At 35.6% G+C, this 26880-nt stretch overlaps 5 protein-coding genes and 1 long non-coding RNA gene across 6 annotated transcripts; 4 read left to right on the forward strand and 2 right to left on the reverse strand.

Moving 5' to 3' along the window:
• Nucleotides 1–792: 792 nt before the first annotated feature.
• On the reverse strand, nucleotides 793–10155 carry LOC133871076 (kinesin-like protein KIN-7N). Its single transcript, XM_062308434.1, has 18 exons — nucleotides 9962–10155; nucleotides 9736–9825; nucleotides 7849–7967; nucleotides 7636–7749; nucleotides 7480–7561; nucleotides 7315–7382; nucleotides 7160–7237; nucleotides 6879–7021; nucleotides 6699–6801; nucleotides 6492–6572; nucleotides 5294–5362; nucleotides 5163–5222; nucleotides 4853–5005; nucleotides 3847–4140; nucleotides 3259–3345; nucleotides 2706–2864; nucleotides 2361–2600; nucleotides 793–1374 (listed from the first exon to the last, which is right to left on the reverse strand). The coding sequence occupies exons 1-18, from the start codon at nucleotides 10104–10106 to the stop codon at nucleotides 949–951; spliced, it is 2511 nt and encodes an 836-aa protein (XP_062164418.1). The 5' UTR covers nucleotides 10107–10155; the 3' UTR covers nucleotides 793–948.
• A 3275-nt stretch (nucleotides 10156–13430) lies between these two features.
• Nucleotides 13431–15444, forward strand: LOC133871655 (MDIS1-interacting receptor like kinase 2-like). Its single transcript, XM_062309083.1, has 2 exons — nucleotides 13431–15299; nucleotides 15436–15444. The coding sequence occupies exons 1-2, from the start codon at nucleotides 13431–13433 to the stop codon at nucleotides 15442–15444; spliced, it is 1878 nt and encodes a 625-aa protein (XP_062165067.1).
• A 21-nt stretch (nucleotides 15445–15465) lies between these two features.
• Nucleotides 15466–16535, forward strand: LOC133870150 (MDIS1-interacting receptor like kinase 2-like). Its single transcript, XM_062307209.1, has 2 exons — nucleotides 15466–16071; nucleotides 16179–16535. Exons 1-2 carry the CDS (start codon nucleotides 15516–15518, stop codon nucleotides 16520–16522), a joined length of 900 nt encoding a protein of 299 aa, XP_062163193.1. The 5' UTR covers nucleotides 15466–15515; the 3' UTR covers nucleotides 16523–16535.
• Nucleotides 16191–18109, reverse strand: LOC133870151 (uncharacterized). Its single transcript, XR_009900646.1, has 4 exons — nucleotides 17607–18109; nucleotides 16818–16894; nucleotides 16636–16697; nucleotides 16191–16496 (listed from the first exon to the last, which is right to left on the reverse strand). It is a non-coding gene; the product is annotated as an uncharacterized LOC133870151 (long non-coding RNA).
• Nucleotides 18110–22077: 3968 nt separating this feature from the next.
• Nucleotides 22078–23683, forward strand: LOC133871656 (MDIS1-interacting receptor like kinase 2-like). The gene is made up of 2 exons (XM_062309084.1): nucleotides 22078–23596; nucleotides 23652–23683. Exons 1-2 carry the CDS (start codon nucleotides 22078–22080, stop codon nucleotides 23681–23683), a joined length of 1551 nt encoding a protein of 516 aa, XP_062165068.1.
• A 135-nt stretch (nucleotides 23684–23818) lies between these two features.
• On the forward strand, nucleotides 23819–25221 carry LOC133870147 (MDIS1-interacting receptor like kinase 2-like). Its single transcript, XM_062307205.1, has 2 exons — nucleotides 23819–24718; nucleotides 24823–25221. The coding sequence occupies exons 1-2, from the start codon at nucleotides 23824–23826 to the stop codon at nucleotides 25167–25169; spliced, it is 1242 nt and encodes a 413-aa protein (XP_062163189.1). The 5' UTR covers nucleotides 23819–23823; the 3' UTR covers nucleotides 25170–25221.
• The last annotated feature ends 1659 nt before the right edge of the window (nucleotides 25222–26880 follow it).

Consider the following 26880-nt stretch of genomic DNA (forward strand, 5'->3'; position numbering starts at 1 on the left):
GGGCCTTAAGTTTGATCAAATTGGGCCCAATTCTTCTTAGATAGAGGCCGAAACTGAAATAAAGCAGCCCTATTCAGTTGTTTTAGAAAGAAGTGTTGAACAAACCAGGTCTACTTGACCAACACCAAAAAGACGTAATTTAAAAAAGAAAAATTAAAAAATAAAAGACCGTTGAGGTTGAAATATTCTTCACAATGTTATATGAGACTGACTCACGTTGGGTTCCAGAGTAGATTTTGAGAATGAAATGGCTATTTTTATAGAATGTCTATTCTTCTTTTTTTTTTTGTTGCACATCATTATTATGAATATATGAATAATTATTCTTTTACAAGGAGGAGTACATATTCCTCTAAAAATGAGAGGAATAAATTATGTTTTCCAAAACAAATCCATACTATTTTTTTCATTTTATTTAGACACCAAAAGTTCCAAGGGACTGGGAAAAAATAGAACAAACACAACTTGAGACTATGAAACAAAAAAAAGATGTGTTGTCTGCTATCTATTTTATCTAAAAACAAAGCATTAATTCATTTTTATCTCTTTCTGATAGTTTATTTGTAATTTTGTATGAAGTATTTGGTAGTTTTATATTGAATATTGTACTTATCTTTATTTTAGAGTATAGGTGTAACTTGTAAGGCATTATGAATCTATGATCACAAAGGTTTCAAAAAAAAAAATGGAGTGTGCTTTTTTTGGTTTTCCACGAGACCTTCATCCTCAAGGTTTAACAATACTAGTATTAAGCAACACGATATCTCTAAATATCTACTGTAATGAGCTTCAAACATTTAAGGGAAATTACAAACGAAAAGTTGTATTAGGTCTAAGAAATACATTTAAATACATAACATCCACTAAGGATCATCAAATACAGAAGAAACAATCATGGCTAAAACTGTTAACCTACCATAACATTAAATAAGTGAGCGCTAATGATCTTTAACACCCAAGAGCATTGGGTAGAGAAACTAAATATTGAGCTCTCAGCTTTTCACATTGAGACTTAACATCTCTATGGAAAGACATAAGTGATTTGTGCCGAGATGCAAAAGCAACACTAAATTGTTTAATCTCTTCTTCAAGATTTTTCCTTCTCTGTACTTCAGTATCCAAATCATTCAAAGCATTTTCCTTCTGGTCAGTAACCAGTGCAAGTTTTTGGGATGATTCAGAGATCTTTTGGTTCAAAAGATCTCTATATTCTTTCAAAAGCTGATATTCTCTTTCCAAAGTATCATATCTTTCTTTAGAAACCACCAGGAGCTGGTTATTGATATCTAACTCTTTCTCCAAGTCATGGTATCTTTCCTTGATGGTGTTCAGTTCATTGCTCAGTTCTTCCTTCCAACAAGCAGTTTTGCCTCCCTGAGTGCAGCCCAAACACAAAAACTAGATCTTTAAACATGAAGGAAAGCAACCTAAACACTATCTTCTAACTTTTCAGCCAGAATATAGTTCTTTTGCATATGTTCTATGTGACTAACTAGAGACTTCATTTGCCTGAGCACATACATGGAGACACACAGCAAATTCTCTTTCTCCTTGCTAGGAAAAGAGCATGTGCAGTCATAAAGCATCTTTACTCGCGTGTAAATGCTCCCCACACTATACTCTGTACTTGAGACTATAATCTTCTAGCATGAGCTTAATGACACTGCTCTTCTTCAATAATGTGGCAATAGGTCACCTTCTGATAGTGATCCTCATTAACCACACTTACCTTGGAAATTAAGTTTAGGAGGGTAGGTAACTTGAGCATATCTAAAAGCTACTTAATTAAAACTCGTTTGCTTTCAAGGTTTGATGTAGGGAAGCTACTCCACTCAAAACACTTCATACTAATGCAATAATCTTCCTCAGCCAAAAACATATATAACACGTTCATCAATCTGTCTAAAGAATTCTTATATGCAACATGCACTTTTAAGACTATTTTGTAAAACCCTGGTTCACATAGTCTCTAATAATGACCACAAAGAAGCAAATTTAAAGTCATACGACATCATAAAGGGAGAATAAAGATTAGAGCTTTCAATTGGTTTCACACATAGATCTTATCATAAGGAAGAACTAAGATGAGCTAATGATTCCCTATGTTTTTTTTTTTTTTTTTTCCCTGAAAATGAACAAAAATTTGAAGAACATTTCAAATTTGGGTTACTTGTTTACTCATAGTCTCTTACTATACAGCAAAAACTAGCCAACTAAGTAAATAATTCAGTCAAAATAAACAGCACTGATAATTAAAGAATCGAAATGCTGAAAAAGGAAAAAAGCAATCCTAACAACATGAAGGAGAATAAAAACATAATGAATGAATAACATCTTGATAAGTGTGACCAGGCCGCTACCTTATTCTCACAGCTCGATTGTTGTGTTTGTGATAATACCAAGCCTGTAATTGTGCTATTGAACTTCTCATAAAGCATTTTGCGTTGTTCTTGAATTAGAGAATTGTTCCCAGTGAAAGAACTGTTGTCATCCATTGCCATGGAGAAATGGGTTTCCAAAGTCGTAAGGAGACTTTTACCAATTTCACTGGTGCTTGATAGCAATTTTGCAGTTGAGGATTCCTCATCAGATACAAAACTCTGTAAGGTCACAAAATAATAATAATAATAATAATGATAATGTCAATTCAATTGGTTACCATCATATAAAGGTTGAAAGATGCAAATATGGCACATATATTTTACCTGTATTATTGACAAAACATCCTCATAAATATCTTTGCAATTCGACACAGATTCACTTAGCCTTTTTGGGATTTCTCGCATAAGTTTTGCTTCTTGTTGAAGCTCAGATATGTCATCCATTAGTCGATGGTTCAACAATATCTGTTCTGCATGTTTTCTCTGTAAACATATTCGTGGAGAAGTACAAATCATTGAGAAACTGAATGATATCAACAATAGAAAAAAGGTTGAAGCTATAATGTGCCCTTATAGGTTTCACATATAGCAACAAATATACTAATTGAAATAGGTTATTTGGAAAGAAGTATAGACCTAACAAAGACATCAAGCAACTATATAGATGGACGAGCTTGAAAGATAAAGGCTCTCATGAAAATTTGAAAGTGGGGAGGTAAGCTTAGAAGGTTTACTTTTGACTGTAAAATGAAGCAAGAAAAAGATAGTACTTGCCATGGCAATTAACAGTATTTATGCAATTGCTGAGCCAAAAAATGCATTTGAAATTTAAAAGTATCCAAGAACAAGAAGTCAAAATTATGAAATATATACTAACCTCCAGTTCATTTCTCTCCTCAGTGGCAATCTCTAATTGTCTCTTAAGATGTTGGATCTCTTGTGTATAATTTTCATTTGAACAAGCCTGAGAAAATGTAACACGTCCCACCAAAAAGTCTAAAAACATTAGGCTCTAAAAGAATTAGCAAATCATACAAACATGAGAAAAGGCATTACCACCATAGCCATATATTACGTTAGTTTACGACATGGTTTTATTATTTCATTAAGTAACCTTCAACCAAACTACTGCTTGTTCAAAATCCTCACAACCATGACAAGATATGGATATTTGTTTAAGATGGCTGAATAAAAACGAAGATAATCAGCTTCTAGTTTAAAATGGTTCCCTTCACCTTCGAGAGTATTTGTGTGGAAACAGGTGATATGAACATCTACACATAAATAAGCCAACTAAAGAACTAAATCAACAATCGGTAACTTTGGCTTCTTAGTATAAGAGGCAACAAATCAAAATATAATATTTTTGTTGTTGCTAAATGAAACAGAATATAAATATCATGATTAGAAATAACATGAACTCATTATGTTCAGGAAAAAAGAAATCAAAACAATATAAACTCACAGGAGTTACGTCACTTGAAGGAAATGATTGAACTCTTCTTGCAGGAGTCATTTGAAGCAAATCAAGATCAGCTATGTAACCTTTGTTCATTTTCAGCCATGTGTCTTCGTCAGCCACATTGCTAAATGTATCTGGAAGAGGACTATAATCAGGCAGCATTGAGTAATTTGATCGCTTGACAACAAAGGCTTTGGGGGCTGCCTTGAAACAAGGGGTTCTAAAAGCGTCTCCTTGATCTATGCCACTGCTGTCATTGCATTCTTCCTGAAGGACTTGTCTCACAGAATTATGTTCCTACAAGTAGATAGAGAAATGAGATCATCGGCAAACCAATAGAAATGTTGAAAAAAGAAAAGAAAGAAGTTATAAAAAAATTAACATTTTGTACATAGGAACCTGCTATTATGAGCCTTTTCCATTGGGGTGGTGGTGGGGAGGGGGGGGGGGGGGTGCTGAGGGTGTATGTAAGGTGCACAATTGTTACATATTAACATGCTTGGTAATCTAGTCTACATGTTTTATGCAAAACAATCTTGTCCTTCAGGAGATTCATTGGGGGGAAAGCCAACTTCCCTAAAAACTGTAGGCAGCAATCTATTAGTGTACATAAATTCGTCATTAGTGTACCTTTGTTGCAATGCATAACACAAAGGAAAGAGAAATCTTCAGTAAGATGAGAACATAGCTATAGCAATGCTTGGTATCTTATATGGCTTGCTATTCAGCATCTACGTTATTCAAAGAAGATAAGACCTAGTAGATAAAACAGAATGGCAGATAAGTATTCCAATCGTCAAAATCAGTTAGTTAGAGGTTTGGATGCTCCAAGTTGTAGTTATTGTCTACAAGGTGCGGCATGAGGTGAAAGCAAGGTAGTTCCTTCTAGAGAACTTAAAAACAATCATAATGGAAAAGAGTGTGATTAGACAGGTTCTACCACAAAAGGAACTTAGAAAATATCAGTATAAATATAAATATCATATCCATTACTTTGCATGAGCAGTACCTGACTAGAGTTCATGTTGAACTCTGAAGAAGTAACAAGATTGCTATGATTGACGATTTTAATCTGTTGCTCCCGAATGCATTGATCACATTCTTTGCGTGATTTCCTCTCCTCTTGCAGTTCCATCTCAAGCTTCTCACGCTCAAGTTCATACTAAATAATGGAAAATAAGTTTTTTTTTTTTTTAAAAAAAATAAAAAAGAAAAAAAGAAAAAAAAAAACTTGCCTCGAATGAAATTATGAAAGGATTTATGCTTGCTTAAGCCTCAAAGTAATTGTCCAGATTTCACAGATGAAAAGAACAACCTACCTTGAGCAAATCATTCCGCAATTTTAAGATCACTTGCTCTAGCACCTCAGCATGAGATCCCTAAACATTACTTTAACTATGTTAGTTTGCATCTAACCTCTTCTTTGTAATAGAAGCATAAGGATCATCACCTGAAGTTTCTTACGAAGCTCCTCAATCTCTACTTTTTGCCGCTTCAGTAAGGCTGCATCTGTCAAAATCTACGAAAACATATACCCATTATTAGACTCAGTCACACCATCAAATTCAAGGCAAATGTTCAAGAGGATAAGCTCTGCAGTGCCAATCACAAAGCATCAATAGCTGCAGAGAAAAAGATGCTATATGTGATCCACAACATCTGCACAGAAAAGGAGCTCTGTGAAGTGTGAGTATGTCAGGTGGTTGAGCAGGTTCGGCAGAGAAAATTACAGTTCATAGATTTGTATAATCTACTTGATCAATGAATCACGTCCCTATCTGTTTGTTTGAACAGTTCTATAATATATATATATATATATATATATATATATATATATATATATTTTTAAGTAATGTATATTAAAAAAGCACAGAGGGGCGCAACCCACAGAGTTCTATAATATTCTTATCTTTAATTATTTAACTTGATTAGAAAAGAGAGTGTATGAGGCTGAAGCACTACGAAGTGAGTCTTGCACCCTGACCAATTGTTTTATTGATTTAATTATTTTAGTGTTTTGTTAAAATATACGACACTCTTACTTATGATCCAAGCAAGTAGTGAATCAATTTTAAAATTCCTATGCATAATATCAATAGTACATTTGGATATTTACAAATTTAATTTATTTTTGCTGTTGGTCCAAAAATTAGATACAATAATGTTTGCTGAATAGGACATTGATCTTGGCACCATAATTTTAGTTTCTTGCAATCCCTGTTTAAGGCTACCCTTTTAAAAACGGAGTGCAGAAGGCTACTTTTCTGGCACATATCTATAACTATATTGAACATAAGCAAATGCTCAATTAGATTTATAATATTTTTGTAGACTACGATACATTTGGACTATATCCTTTTGTTCAATTCATTGAAACTTAAAGATTAACCAAATATGAGAAACTAATAATGCTGAAAAATATACATAATAAGACCGGACAAAGAAAAAAAAAAAGACTAATAAATTGGAATAACATCATATTTACCAAGCCCTGGAAAATATGGGGAAGGGATTATAAGTTTTTCTGAGACCATAAAACTTACATCAAAATCCACCATTGCAATGAACATAAGAAATAAATACCAGCCAAATATAGATTCATGAATGAGACAAAATGGTAAATGGACTAGACAGAACAAGGAATATACTTCATTCACTTGAGCACAATTAGTGATGCGCTTGGCTCTGCTAGCAAATTGAAGAGTTCCCTTTGTTTCTTCAATATGTACCTAAATGTACCAATAACAAACTATATTAAGAACCGAAAGTGTTGAACTTAATATAATAGACATAAAAAAAATATTAAGATAAAGAAAATAAGATGAGAAAAAGGAAAGAAAGAGATGGTAGACTACCTCCTCAGGTGCTAAAGTGCATATAATTGAAGTTTTGGCATTACCACCGAGAGCAGGTTGAAGTATGCGGGTTAGCTTACTATCACGATAAGGAATATGACTCCTGCACCAAAAAATTGTTTCACCATGAGATTGTTATTGTATGAAATCAAGATGATTGACTGATAGAGAAGCAAATACCTTTGCTTTGCACCTTCACTTAGTTTGTTGATCACATTACCCAGAATCATTAAGCTCTTGTTAATGTACTTCCCTTCCTTTAGACGTACTCCACCAGCTCCAGTTTTAGCAATCCTTTCAGACCCAGCTAAATCTACCAAATTCTTTTTTTTTTTTTCCATGCAACAAAATATGCCAACAAAAAAGATATAAATACAAATATCATCTAAAAAATATTAAACAACAATATTATGCAATTATTTTAATAAATTGTTACACAATATGGTGGATAGAATACAAACCAAGACTGAGACACGGATAGCATCAGTACTTGAATAATCACAAGAAGAATTGGTATCCTTACCCCTGCTTTCAATCACCTGCATATATAAGACTAAGTTACATGAAATCCAAGAGTTTTAATAAGAGCTGTTGAACCAACATGTCAAGGACATACCATCCTGAATATTGTGTGGGATCTACTACTCCGAACATTCATATTTGTCTCACCAAAGTGCCTATTAACTGTAAACAATGATTTTCAAGATCATATATAAGAAGATATCCAATTAAAAGAACATATAAGAAGCCTAGGCCAAGAATTTATGTTTTGTTGTCATACCTTCTCCAGATTCAATGAGCTCAAATACTTGCTCGGCATTGTTAACAATTTCCTCCCTCAGGCCTGCAACGAATATCCCACGCTAAAACCACGAAAAATCAGTGATTTTATACATATAACAAACTATAGTAAAATATCAAACTGTCAGTAGCCAACCTCCAGACTCTCATGTATTTGCAACTTCTGGTTCTCTACAGCAAAAAGATCATTAATTTCTTCATTATAAATTTCCATGTAGGAAACTCGAATCAGAAACTCACGATCAGATATCTGAAAATATTCAGTACCAAAAGGCAAAGGTGAAAACCAAAAGGTCGCCATTATAACCACAAAAACATTAATTTCAATAACATCCACCGAGCTGCTTACCATCTGAATTTTTGTAAATATATCTTTAACTGCCCGGTGAATAATCCCTGGATCGGTTTCAGAACCATTCATGGTGAAAGTCTTGCCACTGCTGGTTTGTCCATATGCAAATGCAGTTCCTATAAATATTCTATTTATCAGCTTCGCTACTAATATCTAAATGACATGGCCCATTGAAATAAGTGATCAATACATTCTCCTTATCATACATTTCACATTCAATACATATGGAAAACACTGCTGAGTTCTACATGATGCAGAACACGCATGACATATCAATTTAGCTGGACAAAAACCAAGGTGATTTAGAGTGTAACCGATCACAAATCTTATGGCACACATTAATTACTGTGACCAAGTACTCCGAACATTTCTCCCTCTATTAGATACTTCAATTGACCAACAACAGCCTCCTCTGCTCTTGTTTTCGTAATCATTAATCATGTAATGAGCTGCATTCAATTTTTTCCTCTCCTTCCAATTTTTAGGAAATCCTTGAGTTCCTCAAAACTGTAATATTGAATATAGATAGCCTTCCGCCATCAGAATTTGCATTCTCTGAATTTTACAGATTTGTCTAAACTCAAATTTAAAATTTAATAGCTCATACTAGGTTTGTAATCGAGTTGAGTCGAGCCAAAAATTAAATATTCAAGCTCGATTCATGTAAGTTTTTTTTTAACACAAGCTGAGCTCGAGCTTATCACCAAGCTAGATAATCTGTTCGAACTCAGTTCATTTATTATTTGAACAAAGTTGAACTTGTTCACCAGTTACTCATGTAACTTATTCATTCCATATATAAGTGATCATTTAATGTTTTTCGTAATTTTTTTTTTTTTACGACAAAGAACCCCTTCAAGGCAAGACCACTTCGTGTACCCACCCTTATCAGGTAAACCTTGGACCCGTGTAAAGCGCCTACTCCACATGCATCAGGTAATATTCCGGCTTCGCCAACAGGCTGGCTCCAAGGAATTATTTGAACCCAAGACAATTAGAATCTTAGACCTCATAGAACTATCACAAATACCAAAGCCCTTACCATTTGAGCCAACCCCTTAGGGTTTATACTAATTATTAGTTAACTAATTATTGTTAAGATTTACTATTTGAGTTAATTAGATAAATTAACTCGAATCTTAAACAATCTAATTTGAGCCTATATGTTTTTCTTATATTCATTCATTCATTACACATACGCATAGACATGCACACGAAGACACTTATATGAAAACAAATACACATATATCTATAACAAGACTTACGATTACAATAACTCAATATATATTTACTACATTACAAAAAAATTCCCTTTTATTTTTTTAAATACTTAAGAGGTTAAAAATATATCTTAAAAATAAACAAGTCTAAATAATAAAATTGAAGTTATACGAGTTTGACTTGTTTAATAAACAAGTCTAAATTTATGTTCAAGCTTGGTTTATTTATTAAACAAACTAAACTCAGGTTGACTCGAATTAAATAAGGCTCGAATTCGAACCTTATACGAGTCGAGTTCGAGCTATTTAATTTATAGCCCTAGTTAACACATTTAAACTCAGTGAACAAAAAAACTTTTTCTTCAGAAGTAATGGTTGAGACTCATGTGTCTTGTGAACCCTCAAGCTCATCTGAGACAAATTTTTCTTATTTACATTTTTTTAGAGATACAAATCTTCTTTTTTTGCTTTGTTTTAGGGGGGTAATTGAATATTCAAGATTATGTTCCATTTTCCTTCTCAGTTTTCTCAGAAACTAATATCGAGGAAACTAAATCTGAAATAATATTTATTCAACAATTTAACAAAAATTGACCGATTAAATAAATCTTTTAGAACAAAAAATGAGCTCAATTCGAAAAAGGTAATTGAAAAAAAGGAATACCATTAAAGCCTTCAACTGCGGCGTGAATAATGTCCTTTGTAAGAAGCTCATAAACCCTAGCATTAGTGCAACTTTCGTCGAATACATGATCTGCCAAAAAAATGAACTATGAAACAAACTCACAAGAAGATCTCAAAGAAGCGAAAAACAAACCAGACGAGCATGCATATTTCACACATAAGTACATATATATATAGATAAATGTGTGGGAGAAGGGGATGCATACCAAAAGCGTAAGAGAGGCCAGAGATAGGGGTGCCGTGAACTTTGTGAAGAGAAATGCGATTGTCTTCGACCTTCCAGAAGGTTCCATTAAAGGGTTCTGAGGATACTGCAGGTCTTACTCGGACTGCGACGCAGATCTTCTCCATGGCCTTCTACTCCCTCTCTCTCTCTCTCTCTCTCTCTCTCTCTCTCTCTCTCTCTGATTCGCTCTGATCTGAGGTTTTGTGACGGAGCAGGAACTCACTGTCACAGGCGGGCTGTTTCGCTTGCCTCTTGAAGCGTTACCAAATTTGAATGCGTTTAGTTTACGGAATTGCCCTTGACAATATGCTAAATTGACATTCAGGTCTGATTCAAATAAATGGCTGTGGGGCCCGCACGAAGAGCCGGTCGGCCCAGGAGTTATGGGCCAGGAAAGTGGGTTCTCTGCTGGACGAGGCCAGGATAGGTGGGTTCCTAACTGTGAGTCCCAAGTGTTTTTTAGCCGAAAATTTTCTTAGTGCACGCCATCTCTTGCAATTCATTATTCGCCGCCATCTGTAGTTACCAACAACCACCACCAAAGGTTGCCGGTCGCCGCACCGGGGTTCACCAACAAGGCCCGGAACCCACAGCCGGAGTAATTAATAAATTCATTAACGGTGAAAGTAGTTTGTAATGATGTGTTTGGATCCAAAAGTGAAATTATGATTTTATTCAACTTTTTGTTATTCTGTTTGCTTTTTCAAAAACAAACCATATTTTATTTAATTTTTTCTAAACAAATCATATTTTATTCAACTTTTTTTAATTTTATCTCACAAAGTCAAATCTCGAAATTTGTACACCAAATAAAAATTAAATTCTGATTTCAAAAATCGAAAATCCAAACGGATTAAGTGTTTTATAATTTGAGATGTTAATACTTTTATTTTTATTTTATTTTAAATGTTAAAAAACAAAAAGTTGTCTTAAAAAGTATTGTCAACGAGCCCATTAGGCCATTATTGGCAAGTTTTTAGCACAAGCAAAACAGCATCCCCAAAACCATTAAAAAGGCCATGGATGATTGGTTTTTCTTCTAATTTGTTGAGTACATATGTTGTTTCATTTGGTAAGAACCCAATCTAAAACCAGACAAGAGAATGGTGCTCTTTCTCCTATGATTTTTTGTTTTTATTTATTCAAAAATTGATTTGAACCTTTGACAACTCCCAGTTTGCTGTATTGTGTCCATTGTCCAAACATATATGAACCAAAACGAAAATTCCATACTTTAACTTGTCTGTTGGATGTGTTTTTCCCTACATCTTTGACACATCAGAGTTTCATAGGATTGAAAATTTGGACTTCAAATCATAAGAGCGTGCCGGTGCCGGCCTCTACCAGGTAAGGTGCTTCTGTTCCGTTAGCGTGTTTAATCATTCCAAGATGGCAATGGTCTATATCGGCTGCCGGAAGTCTTTTTCTGATGCCTAAACACGTGAATTGCCCAAACACGGTTCAGTCCATGGTGCCATTTTTTCTTTTTTCTTTTTTCCTGATCAAATAGGTTGAGTCCATAGTGCGTGCATGTATTTCGAGCTAGACCAAATAAACCGGTTTAAGTTTTCTTTAATAGATACTTCCTATATATATATATATATGAGTCGATTTCAACGCTCAAATGCTGATCAAAAGCATGAACAAAAATGATAAAATTTGGACTCAACAAACAATTGCTACTGGACGGCCGACAACATGACAGAGACAAACCGAGTGGGAACAACCAAAAGACTTTGACAAAAATACTTTCTACAAAATTTATTAATTAAAAATACATGTTTGGCCTCCAAAATAGGTGGCCATACAAATTAAGTCCAAAATGAATGGCGCCGCGTCAACAGCACATTTTCACGGATTGAGAGATCGCATGCAATTCCTTGTTCCTTGAAAATTGTAGGGAATTCGATCCCCCTTTTCTCTTCCTTATTATGTAACAAAAAAAAGAAAAATCTTCTGCTTGACCCAAAAACAAGAAGAAAAGATAAAAAAAAAAAAAAAAAAAAAAAAAGGATTGTTAACGACAACGACGTCTTCTCTGTTAGAGGATATGGTGTGCTTGGATCGGATATGAAATTTTGGAAACAGAATATAATTTTGATTCTACTTTTTTTAAAAAAATAAATTATATTTTATTTAACTTTTTCAAAAATAAATTATATTTTATTCAACTTTTTCGAAACAAATTATATTTTATTCAATATTTTAAAAAAAAGTTAAACCTCGAAATTCACAAACAGAATAAGAATTCAATTCTAATTTCAAAAATTCAACACAACCCTCCTCAAAATCAGTAAAAGAACTCCACATTTCATGTTGACCAGCTGGCCTCCCAGTAATAGCACACCAGCAGCACAACACTCTTCGATCTCCTTGATTCATGCTGCACAATCCAGCTCCATGTTTCCCGGATGTTTCTCTACTCCTCAAACTCAGCACACACCTTTTTCCTCTTTTGTATCTTCTCATATTTTTTCTGTTTCTGTGTTGTAAGAGCACTCTCAATTGCTTATGTATTTTCACCTTTAGGCTAGAATAGATAATTAAAGTGTTAAAAAGAGACTCCATTGGCTTATCTATTCAAACTCTAAAATAGATTTTACTTCATTCCTTAAATAGTGCAACTCTACATGTAAAGTTGCACTATTCACATATCTATTTTTTTTTTCCTCCACATTCTTTTGTTTTTTTTGTTTTTTTCTTTCACTCCACGTTCTACATGAAGCATACTGCCAATGAGATTCCATAAATATCTCAATTAGTTGTGATATTTTACTTGCACAAGTGAGAATATTCCAAGTTGCTTTAAGATTATTCATTTGTTTAATCACTAGTAATAATAAAAGGATAATCTTTTTCTTTAAATTGGTATGATCGTTTAAAAATTATTGCTTCAGAAAAATGACAGATTTAACAAAACGACTGTTAAAATATGACTGTTAAAAATATGGTGAAAATGACTGTTAAAAAATTGCATTAGAGAAATGACCATTTTAACAAAACGATTGTGGACAAATATGACTATTTCAAAAAAAAAAAAAAGACAAAAAATACGATAATGAAAAAAGTAATAAAAAGGAATAAAGAAATAATATAAAGTTAAGAATAGATAATCGGATGTACGGTGCATTTTAAAACTCATTAGCTAAACTAAATAAAATTGGTTTTGATTAGTTATTCTAAGTTGAGATATACATAAGCCAATGAGAGTGCTCTAACAACCTCGTACTAGTATGCCTAAAACAATTGTACATGCAACTCTATAAATAGCAGATCATTAACTGGTTTTGGTCTTTCATTCTCAAGCCTTCGCCATTAATTAACGAGTATCAAGGAGAGGATGAAAGACAATTTCTCATTTGGATTCTTCGCGTGAAGAAAAAAACGTAGTATGTGCCTTGAATCAAGCTCTGAACCATCACGTACGTCCTTTACACCAACACAAACGCATGGGATCATCAACCTTTGGGAAGGTATTCTCTCTAATATCATTCTTTTTGTTTGTTTCACCGCATGTTGCTTCTATTGAAGAAGCTGATGCTCTTCTTACATGGAAAGCAAGCCTCCAAAAAGAATCCCAGTCTCAGCTATCTTCATGGACTTTGCTTCCCAACAATGCCACCGGTCTCAATTCAAGCACAAACCCATCATGTTCTTGGTTTGGTATTTATTGCAACCATGCTGAAAGTGTAATCGGTATGAATCTTACATATTTAGGCCTAAAAGGTTCACTCCATGAATTTTCATTCTTGTCTTTCCCAAATCTCGAATTTGTCAATCTCAGTATGAACTCACTCTTTGGAACCATCCCACCTCAAATCAGTTACCTCTCCAAACTCATCTATCTTGATCTGTCCATCAATCAGTTCTCTGGAAAAATCCCACTAGAAATAGGCTTGCTGACAAACCTTGAGGTCTTGCGCTTGTTTAAAAATCAGTTGAACTCCACCATTCCTCCGGAAATAGGTCAGTTGAGGTCTCTTGATGAGCTTGCTTTGTACAGCAACTCCTTAAACGGTCCCATTCCTCCTTCTTTGGGCAATCTAAGCAAATTGGCTTACTTGTACCTCTATGACAATCCACTATCTTGTTCCATTCCTTTAGAAATTGGAAATCTTTCTAGCTTAACGGTGTTGGACTTGTCTCAGAACAAACTTTTTGGTTCCATCCCGACATCATTATGTAACATCGGAAACCTTACAATTCTCCATTTCTTTCAGAATAACCTTTCTGGTCCCATTCCAGAAGAGATAGGAAATTTGAAGTCTCTTATGACTCTCGACTTGAGAGAAAATAAACTCACTGGTCCTCTTCCAGCTTCGATTGGTAACTTGAGCAAATTGGAGGTTCTGTACATTCGTGATAACCAACTCTCTGGTTCAATTCCTAGGGAGGTAGAAAATCTCTTGAAGTTGACTGCATTTCGAGTGGCCCGAAACCGATTAACTGGTTATTTGCCACAAAATATTTGCCAAGGTGGATTGCTTCGAAACTTCACCGTAAATGGTAATAATCTAACAGGCCCGATTCCTAAATGCATAAGAAACTGTACAAGATTATATAGACTTCGTCTAGATGAGAACCAATTAACTGGAAATATATCCGAAGTTTTTGGGGTTTATCCGGACCTGGATTACATAAACCTTAGCAACAACAACTTTTATGGTGAACTTTCACCTAACTGGGGAAGGAGCTCACAACTAACAGATTTAGAAATCGCTGGAAATCATATCACGGGTAACATACCACCTGAGATTGGAAACGCAACTCGGCTACAAGTTCTTGATCTTTCTTCAAATCACTTAGTGGGGGAGATACCTAAGGAATTGGGAAGGTTGACTTCTTTGGGGAAGCTTATACTGACGAACAATCAACTTTCAGGTGGTATACTTTCAGAGCTCGGGTCCCTGACAAACCTTGAGTATCTTGACCTGTCCATAAACAAACTGAGCAACTCAGTTCCAGAATGTATAGGGAACTTCTCAAATTTGTACTACATGAATTTGAGTCACAACGAGTTCAGTCGTGGAATTCCAACTCAAGTGGCCAAGTTAGTTCAGCTGTCCGAGCTTGATCTGAGTCATAACCAACTCACGGGAGAGGTACCAACGGAGTTCGGGAACTTGCAAAGCTTGGTGACAATGGATATCTCCCACAACAACCTTTCTGGCATTCTTCCGAGCGGTTTGAACGGCATGCACGGCTTGTTGTATGTCAAAATAGCATTCAATCAATTCTGGGGTCAAATTCCATGCAACAAAGCATTTCAAGATGCTCCGATAGAAGCATTGGAGGGGAACAAAGGATTGTGTGGCAAGGTGAAAGGACTACAACCTTGCCAACCATCCAATCCGGCCAAACTCTTCCTGCAAAGGGGCCACAAGATTGTGTTCATAATCACATTCCCTATTTTGGGAGTACTAGTAATTTTTTTTGCACTGATCGGAATATCAGGTTCTGTAAGAAAAAAGAGAAGCTCATTAAACAAACAAGACGAGAACTTGTATACGGCATTAACCCTCGATGGGAGAAAGATGTACGAAGAAATCATAGCAGCCACTCAGAATTTTGATGCCATGTATTGCATTGGGAGTGGTGGATTTGGAAGCGTCTATAAAGCAGAGTTGCCATCGGGTAATATTGTAGCTGCAAAGAAAATCCACACCTTATGTGATGGTGATCATGTGACTGATCGGAAAGAGTTTCTCAATGAGATAGAGGCATTAACACAAATACGGCACCGAAACATTGTGAAGCTACATGGTTCTTGTTCAAATGCACGACACTCGGTTTTGATTTACGAGTATCTTGAGAAGGGCAGCCTGGCCGAAATCCTAAGCAAAGAAGAAGAAGCTAAAGAATTGAACTGTAGTAGAAGGGTGAATATTGTTAAAGATGTGGCGCATGCCTTGTCGTACATGCATCATGATTGCTTACCGCCCATTGTTCACAGAGACATATCAAGCAAGAATATTTTGCTGGATTCTGATTATGTAGCGTATGTTTCGGACTTCGGCACTGCTAAGCTTCTGAAGCTAGACTCATCCAATTGTACTGGCTTTGCAGGAACATTTGGATATGTAGCACCAGGTACGTACATAAGAGTACTACTTGATTGTTTACGTACACTCCAGTCAATTAACAAACCATATTATAATAACATTAACTAATTAACCTCCTTCCATATTTTTTTGCAGAGCTTGCTTACACAATGAAGGTGACCGAGAAATGTGACGTGTATAGCTTTGGAGTGTTGGCACTTGAAGTAATCAAAGGAAATCATCCTGCTGATTTCATCTCTACTGCATCGTCTCCCTCTGCTAACATACAGCTGAAGGACATATTGGACCAACGCCTTTCAACGCCCACAGTTGAAGTTGAGGACCAACTGAAAAAGATTGTAACTTGCGCAGCTGCTTGCTTACGTGCGAATCCACAATCTAGGCCAACCATGAGGATGATTTCTCAGATGTTATCAGTCAGCTCGACTGTGCAGATTCCTAGTACAGTTACACCTGGAGAACATGAAAGGGTACTCTAAATCATAAGGCTAGCTACCTCGAGAACTCGGATCACAAAACTGCCTCTATATATAAGATAATTTTTATTTTTATTTTTTTTTGGTCTTTTTATATCGCAAAAAAAAAATAGTACTTGTTGATGCAGTTTCCAGCATGGTGACATGTTGTCTGATGATTCATCTTGTTCTTCATGACCTACAAAATAACAAATAACTAAGTCGTGAGTGTCGACGATCCCCCTCTGATGCTTGAGTCTGAGAATATTCATCGTGATTTCAGAGAGACAGTGTAAAAATAATTTAGTCTATTTTGTACCTGGGGTAGCAGCCTATTTATAGGCATATAGTTCTCAACTGCATTGCTCCACCTTCATGTCATGGTTGAGTGGGATCCTTAGTGGGATGAAATAGAGGTTGAGTGAGAGAGTGGAAGAGTGGGACACTTACTTTTCATAGGATATTTGAATCGTGTATCTTATCCCATGTGTTCCAAATATAGTCTTTAAGGTGTTATAGGACTTTGCTAAACCTTAGTGACCGAGCAAGTCAAGTTGGGCTAGCAAGATCAAGTGGACCCTGGTTCGGGAATAGGCTCATTTGCCTAGGGGATGATAATTTCTCTAACAGTACTAATTGTTGATTTTAGGCTTTTAGGCCTGACTTGCATGCCGCCTTCTACATAATCCATCAAGTAGTGTTATGCAAACCTTATTTGCTCTGGGCCTCATGTTGGGAACCTGTAGCTTATTTAGGCTTGGGCCAATTGTAAGATGCACGAGTGATCATGTCATCTTTTTAAGCATATGAATCCAAATGAAATGAAGATAATATTCTTTTTTAGAAGGTCAAGTTTTTACTTTTACTGGGCTAAAGCCATGGACACTCGGAGCATTTTTATTGGGCTGGTCAAAGAATATTTCAGTATTTTGGCTAGCTTTGTAGTAAAATTAAGTAAAAAATAAGCTTCATCTGGCTATCCATTTTAAATTTTTAACTAAGAAAATGGCTAGTTGTTACCTTGCTGAACTGTTCAAGTAAAATTAATAAAAAAAGAAAAAGAAAAAAGAGCAATATATTATCATCCTCTAATTATAAAAAAACTTACGGAGCTCTTAATTCTCTCGATGCAATCAGCAGCAATCGGAGGGGAGGGGGCACTAATCTTCTGAAGCCCTCTTCATTCTTTACAGTTTGCACCCGGTTCTTCCTCGTCTGCATTGATAATGCTACCTATCTCTTCAATATCTGTGCCAACTGCGCGCTCCTGCTCTTTATCCTCCCCAGAATTTGCTACGCCCATATATAGGGCACTCCAATGCTACAGCCCTTTCCACCACCGTCTCCAAACACTGGTCCGCAGCAGCAACAAATTAATTAAGGAAATACAAACTGCCAACAAAACCTGAATTAATTGGGTTAACAAGACGAGCAGCATGTTTGCAATTGGTTTAGAAATTTATTATGACAATTTAACAATTTCTAAGCTGGGCTGCACGTTGGTGGCCGAAACTTGGAGTGGCGGGGGTTTTCATACAATAAATTAAGCTCGCAAGAAGATCTCAAAGAAGCGAAAAACAAACCAGATCACGAGCATGCATATTTCACAAATAAGTACATATATATATATATATATATATATATATATATATATATATATATAGATATTGTCTTCGACCTTCGAAAGGTTCCATTCCATTAAAGCCTAGAGGGTTCTGAACGTACGGGTCAAAAATTGAAAAGGTATAAACTGCGGGCATGAAAAAAAAAAAAAAAATGATGAGCCCATTTTGGCAGTTATCTGTGGGCGTGGTGGGCCTAGAACTGACCATGTGTCGACTGCGGGCAAAGAAGGAAAAAAATAAAAAATAAAAAATGAGCCCATGATGAGATTGTGGAGAAATCTATTATATTTAGAATATATTCTAATAGACAATAATTTCTTCTATAATTTTTTATATTTTTCGATGTATGGTATAATTCAAAATTTTGATCAAACTAAAAATTTGATATGGAAAACCTTTATTTCCTTTTTCTATTTTTTTTTTTTTATCAACTATTTTTCGAGTTTGGATTTCTTTTTCTCGCATGTACTCTCTCTCGCAGTTCATTATTCGCTACCGCTAAATAGGAGCGGAGCTAGGGGTCGAGAGGGGGCACATACCCCACCCTCAACTTCCAAAAATATTTCTTACCCATAGTAGAAAGTCTTCTAAATGCGCTTTTGCCCACCCTCAACTTCAAAATCAGGGACAATTGAAATCTAGTCACCAAACTTCAGGGGCAACCTTCAGTTGCGAGGATGTCTTGAAATTTTTCTAAATTTTAGATTTATGTCAGATCGAGATGAAAATGAGAAAGAAGATGATGAGAATCACAATGCTCCTTAAACACACCATTTTAATAAATTCTTTTGGATTGTTTTGTTTGTGTCCTTATGGCCCTGTGGGCCACTGCCTTATAGCTAGCTTCTTTCTTTCTTTTGTTTTTGCTTTTTTTTTTATTATTATTATTTTGTAAGTTGCGTTAGTGGGCTTAGGTAAAGAAAAAAGTATGTGGGGGTGGGCCAATGGGTCGTGCTGACTTTTTAAAAACGAAAAGTACAAAACAGTGGTGTGTCTAAATTCAAAATATATACTTAAAAATAATAATAATAATAATAAAGCCTCAAATAGTAGTATACAAATATAGGTCCTGCTGACTTAAAAAAAGAAAAAAAAAAAAAGAAAAGAAAAGAAAAGAAGAAAGCAAATAATAGTATATTAAGGCCTAAATCTAGAAGGAAATGCTGAGAAAGAGATAAGGTCATTGACGGTGAAAAACAAATCTGCAAATTGAGAATTGCGATTTAGACTTTTTCAAATTTTAAAGTTTTTCTTTTTGTTTGTCAATTCTTTTTTATTCAAGCCTTTAACAATTTAAATCAATTGTTTTTTTTTAAATTTCTCATTTCTTAAAAAATTTCAAGTATGTAATCAAATTTTAATTTTGATTAAGCTTTTAAATTTAAATTGCTCAATTAAATTAATTGTTATGAATATATATAGATTTTCCTACATATTTTAATTGTATGAAATATATAATGGTAGTTACTTAAAATGATGAAGAACAACAATGATTTCATTATGTTTAATTCAAATTCTAAATCAGCTTGTGCCGAAGTAGATTTAACAAATATAAAAATATGCATTTGTTTAAACCAATTATGAAGACTCGTCAAAAATAATTGAATAAAGTAACATGCTAGATTAAACGTGACATAATAAATTTTATGTTACATTTATATGTTTTAAACAATAATTGAATTTTTTTAGTTATATATATATTTTTTAATATTTTTGATTGATTTGTTGTATTTAACTTTATTCTTTTTTTTTTTTCTTTCATAAAAATATATAAAAATAAAAAATAAAAAATCTTGACCCCCTTGAGTGAGAATCTTGGCTCCGCCACTGCCGCCAAAGGTCGTCAACCGACTCCGTTGGAGGTCGCCAGCAACCACCACCGAAGGCCGTTGGCCACCTCACCGGGGATCGCATGTAAAAAAAAAAAAAAACAGTTGTCTTAAAAAGTATTGTTAATGAGCCCATTAGGCCATTATTGGCAAGTTTTTAGCACAAGTACAACAGCATCCCCAAAACCATTAAAAAGGCCATGAAAATTTCTTACTTTGACTTGTCTGTTGGATTATTTGGTTGTTCGCCGACATCTTTGACGCATCAGAGTTTCATAGAATGGGACATTTGGACTTCAAATCATAAGAGGCTAAGAGCGTGCCCGGTGCCGGCCTCTTCCATTGGCGTGTTTAGGGACGGCCGACAACATGCATGACAGAGACAAACCGAGTGGGAACAACCAAAAGACTTTGACAAAAATTTATTAATTAAAAATACATGTTTGGCCATCAAATAGGTGGCCATACAAATTAAGTCCAAAATGAATGGCGCCGCGTGAGCAGCACATTTTCACGGATTGAGAGATCGCATGCAATTCCTTGTTCCTTGAAAATTGTAGGGAATTCGATCCCCCTTTTCTCTTCCTTATTATGTAACGAAAAAAAGAAAAATCTTCTCCTTGACCCTAAAACAAGAAGAAAAGATAAAAAAAAAAAAAAGATTGTTAACGACATCGACGTCTTCTCTGTCAGAGGATATGGTGTGTTTGGATATGAAATTTTGGAAATAGAATATAATTCTGATTCTACTTTTTTAAAAAAATAAATTATATTTTATTTAACATTTTCAAAAATAAATCATATTTTATTCAACTTTTTCGAAACAAATTATATTTTATTCAATATTTTAAAAAAAAGTTAAACTTCGAAATTCACAAACAGAATAAGAATTCAATTCTGATTTTAAAAATTCAACACCCAACCCTCCTCAAAATCAGTAAAAGAACTCCACATTTCATGTTCACTAGCTGGCCTCCCAGTAGTAGCACACCAGCAGCTCAACCTAGTAGCTTGTAGCACAACACTCTTCTCCTTGATTCATGCTGCACAATCCAGCTCCATGTTTCCCGGATGTTTCTCTACTCCTCAAACTCAGCACACACCTTTTTCCTCTTTTGTATCTCCTCATATTTTTTCTGTTTCTGTGTTGTAAGAGCACTCTCAACTGCTTATGTATTTTCACCTTTAGGCTACAATAGATAATTAAAGTGTTAAAAAGAGACTCCATTGGCTTATCTATTCAAACTCTAAAATAGATTTTACTTCATTCCTTAAATAGTGCAACTCTACATGTAAAGTTGCACTATTCACATATCTATTTTTTTTTTCCTCCACATTCTTTTGTTTTTTTCTTTCACTCCACGTTCTACATGAAGCATACAGCCAATGAGATTCCACAAATATCTCAATTAGTTGTGATATTTTACTTGCACAAGTGAGAATATTCCAAGTTGCTTTAAGATTGTTCATTTGTTTAATCACTAGCAATAATAAAAGGATAATCTTTTTCTTTAAATTGGTATGTTCGTTTAAAAATTATTGCTTCAGAAAAATGACAGATTTAACAAAACGACTGTTAAAATATATGACTGTTAAAAATATGGTGAAAATGACTGTTAAAAAATTGCATTAGAGAAATGACCATTTTAACAAAACAACCGTGGACAAATATGACTATTTAAAAATTAAAAAAAAAATATAAAAAAAAAAAAGAGACAAAATACAATAATGAAAAAAGTAATAAAAAAGAATAAAGAAATAATATAAAGTTAAGAATAGATAATCGAATGTATGGTGCATTTTAAAACTCATTAGCTAAACTAGATAAAATTGGTTTTGGTTAGTTATTCTAAATTGAGATATACATAAGCTATTGAGAGTGCTCTAACAACCCTCGAACTAGTATTCCTAAAACAATTGTACATGCAACTCTATAAATAGCAGATCATTCACTGGTTTTGGTCTTTCATTCTCAAGCCTTCGCCATTAATTAACGAGAGTATCAAGTAGAGGATGAAAGACAATTTCTCATTAGGATTCTTCGCGTGAAGAAGAAAAAAACGTAGTATGTGCCTTGAATCAAGCTCTGAACCATCACGTACGTCCTTTACACCAACACAAAAGCATGGGATCATCAACCTTTGGGAAGGTATTCTCTCTAATATCATTCTTTTTGTTTGTTTCACCGCATGTTGCTTCTATTGAAGAAGCTGATGCTCTTCTCACATGGAAAGCAAGCCTCCAAAAAGAATCCCAGTCTCAGCTATCTTCATGGACTTTGCTTCCCAACAATGCCACCGGTCTCAATTCAAGCAAAAACCCATCATGTTCTTGGTTTGGTATTTATTGCAACCATGCTGAAAGTGTAATCGGTATGAATCTTACATATTTAGGCCTAAAAGGTTCACTCCATGAATTTTCATTCTTGTCTTTCCCAAATATCGAATTTGTCAATCTCAGTATGAACTCACTCTTTGGAACCATCCCACCTCAAATCAGTTACCTCTCCAAACTCATCTATCTTGATCTGTCCATCAATCAGTTCTCTGGAAAAATCCCACTAGAAATAGGCTTGCTGACAAACCTTGAGGTCTTGCGCTTGTTTAAAAATCAGTTGAACTCCACCATTCCTCCGGAAATAGGTCAGTTGAGGTCTCTTGATGAGCTTGCTTTGTACAGCAACTCCTTAAACGGTCCCATTCCTCCTTCTTTGGGCAATCTAAGCAAATTGGCTTACTTGTACCTCTATGACAATCCACTATCTTGTTCCATTCCTTTAGAAATTGGAAATCTTTCTAGCTTAACGGTGTTGGACTTGTCTCAGAACAAACTTTTTGGTTCCATCCCGACATCATTATGTTACATTAGAAACCTTACAATTCTCCATTTCTTTCAGAATAACCTTTCTGGTCCCATTCCAGAAGAGATAGGAAATTTGAAGTCTCTTATGACTCTCGACTTGAGAGAAAATAAACTCACTGGTCCTCTTCCAGCTTCGATTGGTAACTTGAGCAAATTAGAGGTTCTGTACATTCGTGATAACCAACTCTCTGGTTCAATTCCTAGGGAGGTAGAAAATCTCTTGAAGTTGACTGCATTTCGAGTGGCCCGAAACCGATTAACTGGTTATTTGCCACAAAATATTTGCCAAGGGGGATTGCTTCAAAACTTCACCGTAAATGGTAATAATCTAACAGGCCCGATTCCTAAATCCATAAGAAACTGTACAAGATTATATAGACTTCGTTTAGATGAGAACCAATTAACTGGAAATATATCCGAAGTTTTTGGGGTTTATCCGGACCTGGATTACATAAACCTTAGCAACAACAACTTTTACGGTGAACTTTCACCTAACTGGGGAAGGAGCACACAACTAACAGATTTAGAAATTGCTGGAAATCATATCACGGGTAACATACCACCTGAGATTGGAAACGCAACTCGGCTACAAGTTCTTGATCTTTCTTCAAATCACTTAGTGGGGGAGATACCTAAGGAATTGGGAAGGTTGACTTCTTTGGGGAAGCTTATACTGACGAACAATCAACTTTCAGGTGGTATACTTTCAGAGCTCGGGTCCCTGATAAACCTTGAGTATCTTGACCTGTCCATAAACAAACTGAGCAACTCAGTTCCAGAATGTATAGGGAATTTCTCAAATTTGTACTACATGAATTTGAGTCACAACGAGTTCAGTCGTGGAATTCCAACTCAAGTGGCCAAGTTAGTTCAGCTGTCCGAGCTTGATCTGAGTCATAACCAACTCACGGGAGAGGTACCAACGGAGTTCGGGAACTTGCAAAGCTTGGTGACAATGGATATCTCCCACAACAACCTTTCTGGCATTCTTCCGAGCGCTTTGAAGGGCATGCACGGCTTGTTGTATGTCAAAATAGCATTCAATGAATTCTGGGGTCAAATTCCAAGCAACAAAGCATTTCAAGATGCTCCGATAGAAGCATTGGAGGGGAACAAAGGATTGTGTGGCAAGGTGAAAGGACTACAACCTTGCCAACCATCCAATCCGGCCAAACTCTTCCTGCAAAGGGGCCACAAGATTGTGTTCATAATCACATTCCCTATTTTGGGAGTACTAGTAATTTTTTTTGCACTGATGGGAATATCAGGTTCTGTAAGAAAAAAGAGAAGCTCATTAAACAAACAAGACGAGAACTTGTATACGGCATTAACCCTCGATGGGAGAAAGATGTACGAAGAAATCATAGCAGCCACTCAGAATTTTGATGCCATGTATTGCATTGGGAGTGGTGGATTTGGAAGCGTCTATAAAGCAGAGTTGCCATCGGGTAATATTGTAGCTGCAAAGAAAATCCACACCTTATCTGATGGTGATTATGTGATTAATCGGAAAGAGTTTCTCAATGAGATAGAGGCATTAACACAAATACGGCACCGAAACATTGTGAAGCTACATGGTTTTTGTTCAAACGCGCGACGCTCGGTTTTGATTTACGAGTACCTTGAGAAGGGCAGCGTGGCCAAAATCCTAAGCAAAGAAGAAGAAGCTAAGGAATTGAACTATAGTAGAAGGGTGAATATTGTTAAAGATGTGGCGCATGCCTTGTCGTACATGCACCATGATTGCTTACCGCCCATTGTTCACAGAGACATATCAAGCAAGAATATTTTGCTGGATTCTGATTATGTAGCGCATGTTTCGGGCTTCGGCACTGCTAAGCTTCTGAAGCTAGACTCATCCAATTATACTGGCTTTGCAGGAACATTTGGATATGTAGCACCAGGTACGTACATAATACTACTTAATTGTTTACGTACACTCCAGTCAATTAACAAACCATATTATAAAAAAATTAACTAATTAACCTCCTTCCATATTTTTTTGCAGAGCTTGCTTACACAATGAAGGTGACCGAGAAATGTGACGTGTATAGCTTTGGTGTGTTGGCACTTGAAGTAATCAAAGGAAATCATCCTGGTGATTTCATGATCTCTACTGCATCGTCTCCCTCTGCTAACATACAGCTGAAGGACATATTGGACCAACGCCTTTCAATGCCCACAGTTGAAGTTGAGGACCAACTGAAAAAGATTGTAACTTGCGCAACTGCTTGCTTACGTGCAAATCCAGAATCTAGGCCAACCATGAGGATGATTTCTCAGATGGTATCAGCCAGCTCCACCGTGCATATACCTAGTACAGTAACACCTGGAGAACATGAAAGGGTACTCTAAATCATGATTCATAACTCATAAGGCTAGCTACCTGGAGAACTCGGATCACAAAACTGCCTCTATATATATATAAGATTTTTTTTTTTTTTTTTTTTTTTTTTTGTCTTTTTATATCGAAAAATAGAACTAAATAAATGTTGATTTTAGGCTTTCAGGCCTGACTTGCATATGCCTGGTTCTAAATGTAACGGTTGGACCTGTGGCCCGCCACATATTCCAACAAGTAGTGTTATGCAAACCCTATTTGCTCCGAGCCTCATGTTGGGAACCTGTAGCTTATTCAGGCTCGGGCCAATTGTAAGACGGGGAAATGCTAAAAATACTTTTAGTGCACAACAAGTGCACTACCTCAAGACATATTGAGGTGGGATCCAATGTATTCCCACCCCAATGTGCCTTAAGGTAATGCACTTATTGTGCACCAGGAGTGCATGAATCATTCTTCTTTAAGATTGATCGTTTCATCTTTTTAAGTATATAATCCAAATGAAATGAAGATAATATTCTTTTTTTCAGAAGGTCAAGTTTTTCCTTTTACTGGGCTAAAGCTATGGACACTCAGAGCATTTTTATGGGGCTAGTAAAATTAAGTAAAAAAATAAGCTTCATCTGGCTAGCCATTTTAAATTTCTAACTAAGAAATGGCTAGTTGTTACCTTGCTGAACTGTTCATGTACAATTAATAAAAAAAACATAAAGCAATATATTATCTATCCTCTAATTAAAACAAAAAAACTTGTGGAGGTCTTCTCTCGATCCAATCAGCAGCAATTGGAGGGGAGGGGGCACTAATCTTCTGAAGCCCTCTTCATTCTTTACAGTTTGCACCCGGTTCTTCCTCGTCTGCATTGATAATGCTACCTATCTCTTCAATATCTGTGCCAACTGCGCGCTCCTGCTCTTTATCCTCCCCAGAATTTGCTACGCCAATATATAGGGCACTCCAATGCTACAGCCTACAGCCCTTTCCACCACCGTCTCCAAACACTGGTCCGCAGCAGGAACAACATTAAGGAAATACAAACTGCCAACAAAACCTGAATTAATTGGGTTAACAAGACGAGCAGCATGTTTGCAATTGGTTTAGAAATTTATTATGACAATTTAACAATTTCTAAGCTGGGCTGCACGTTGGTGGCCGAAACTTGGAGTGGCGGGGGTTTCCATACAATAAATTAAGCTCGCAAGAAGATCTCAAAGAAGCGAAAAACAAACCAGATCACGAGCATGCATATTTCACACATAAGTAAATATATATATATATATATATATATACACACACACATAGATATATGTGTGAGAGAAAGGGCAGGGGCGGAGCCAACTTGGGGCTTGGCCCCCCCCCCCCCAAGCCCCAAGCTTCTCCAAAAAAAAAAATTTTAAAAAAAAAAATTAAAATTTTGCCCTAAATTTTATTATTTTTTTTAATTTTGGCCCCCTCCAAAACATTTTTTTTTTCAATTTGGCCCCCTAACTTTGGGGGAGCTGGCTTCGCCCCTGGAGAAGGGGGTGCATACCAAAAGCGTAAGAGATGCCAGAGAAGAGGATGAACCTTGTGAAGGGAAATGCGATTGTCTTCGACCTTCCAAATTAAAGGTTCTATTCCATTAAAGCCGTTCTGAACGGGTAAAAAATTGACAAGGGGTAGACTGCGGGCATGAAAAAAAAAAAAAAAAAAAAATGATGAGCCCATTTTGACCGTTACCTTGTA

This window comes from Alnus glutinosa, chromosome 6 (assembly GCF_958979055.1).
Source record: "Alnus glutinosa chromosome 6, dhAlnGlut1.1, whole genome shotgun sequence".
In the NCBI taxonomy this organism is placed as follows: Eukaryota; Viridiplantae; Streptophyta; class Magnoliopsida; order Fagales; family Betulaceae; genus Alnus; species Alnus glutinosa.

Bases quoted from the DNA above. Each gene is read 5' to 3' on its own strand.
- LOC133871076 (XM_062308434.1), bottom strand. From the start codon at position 10,106: ATGGAGAAGATCTGCGTCGCAGTCCGAGTAAGACCTGCAGTATCCTCA. The intron at 6,802-6,878 runs GTATTTGCTTCT...TTTTTGGTGCAG, and splicing joins AGTGAAGGTGCAAAGCAAAG to GAGTCATATTCCTTATCGTG. The intron at 4,141-4,852 runs GTACTGCTCATG...ATCTACTTGTAG, and splicing joins TCAACATGAACTCTAGTCAG to GAACATAATTCTGTGAGACA.
- LOC133871655 (XM_062309083.1), top strand. From the start codon at position 13,431: ATGGGATCATCAACCTTTGGGAAGGTATTCTCTCTAATATCATTCTTT.
- LOC133870150 (XM_062307209.1), top strand. From the start codon at position 15,516: ATGTACGAAGAAATCATAGCAGCCACTCAGAATTTTGATGCCATGTAT. The intron at 16,072-16,178 runs GTACGTACATAA...ATTTTTTTGCAG, and splicing joins ATTTGGATATGTAGCACCAG to AGCTTGCTTACACAATGAAG.
- LOC133871656 (XM_062309084.1), top strand. From the start codon at position 22,078: ATGGGATCATCAACCTTTGGGAAGGTATTCTCTCTAATATCATTCTTT. The intron at 23,597-23,651 runs GTATAGGGAATT...CAACGAGTTCAG, and splicing joins GAGCAACTCAGTTCCAGAAT to TCGTGGAATTCCAACTCAAG.
- LOC133870147 (XM_062307205.1), top strand. From the start codon at position 23,824: ATGCACGGCTTGTTGTATGTCAAAATAGCATTCAATGAATTCTGGGGT. The intron at 24,719-24,822 runs GTACGTACATAA...ATTTTTTTGCAG, and splicing joins ATTTGGATATGTAGCACCAG to AGCTTGCTTACACAATGAAG.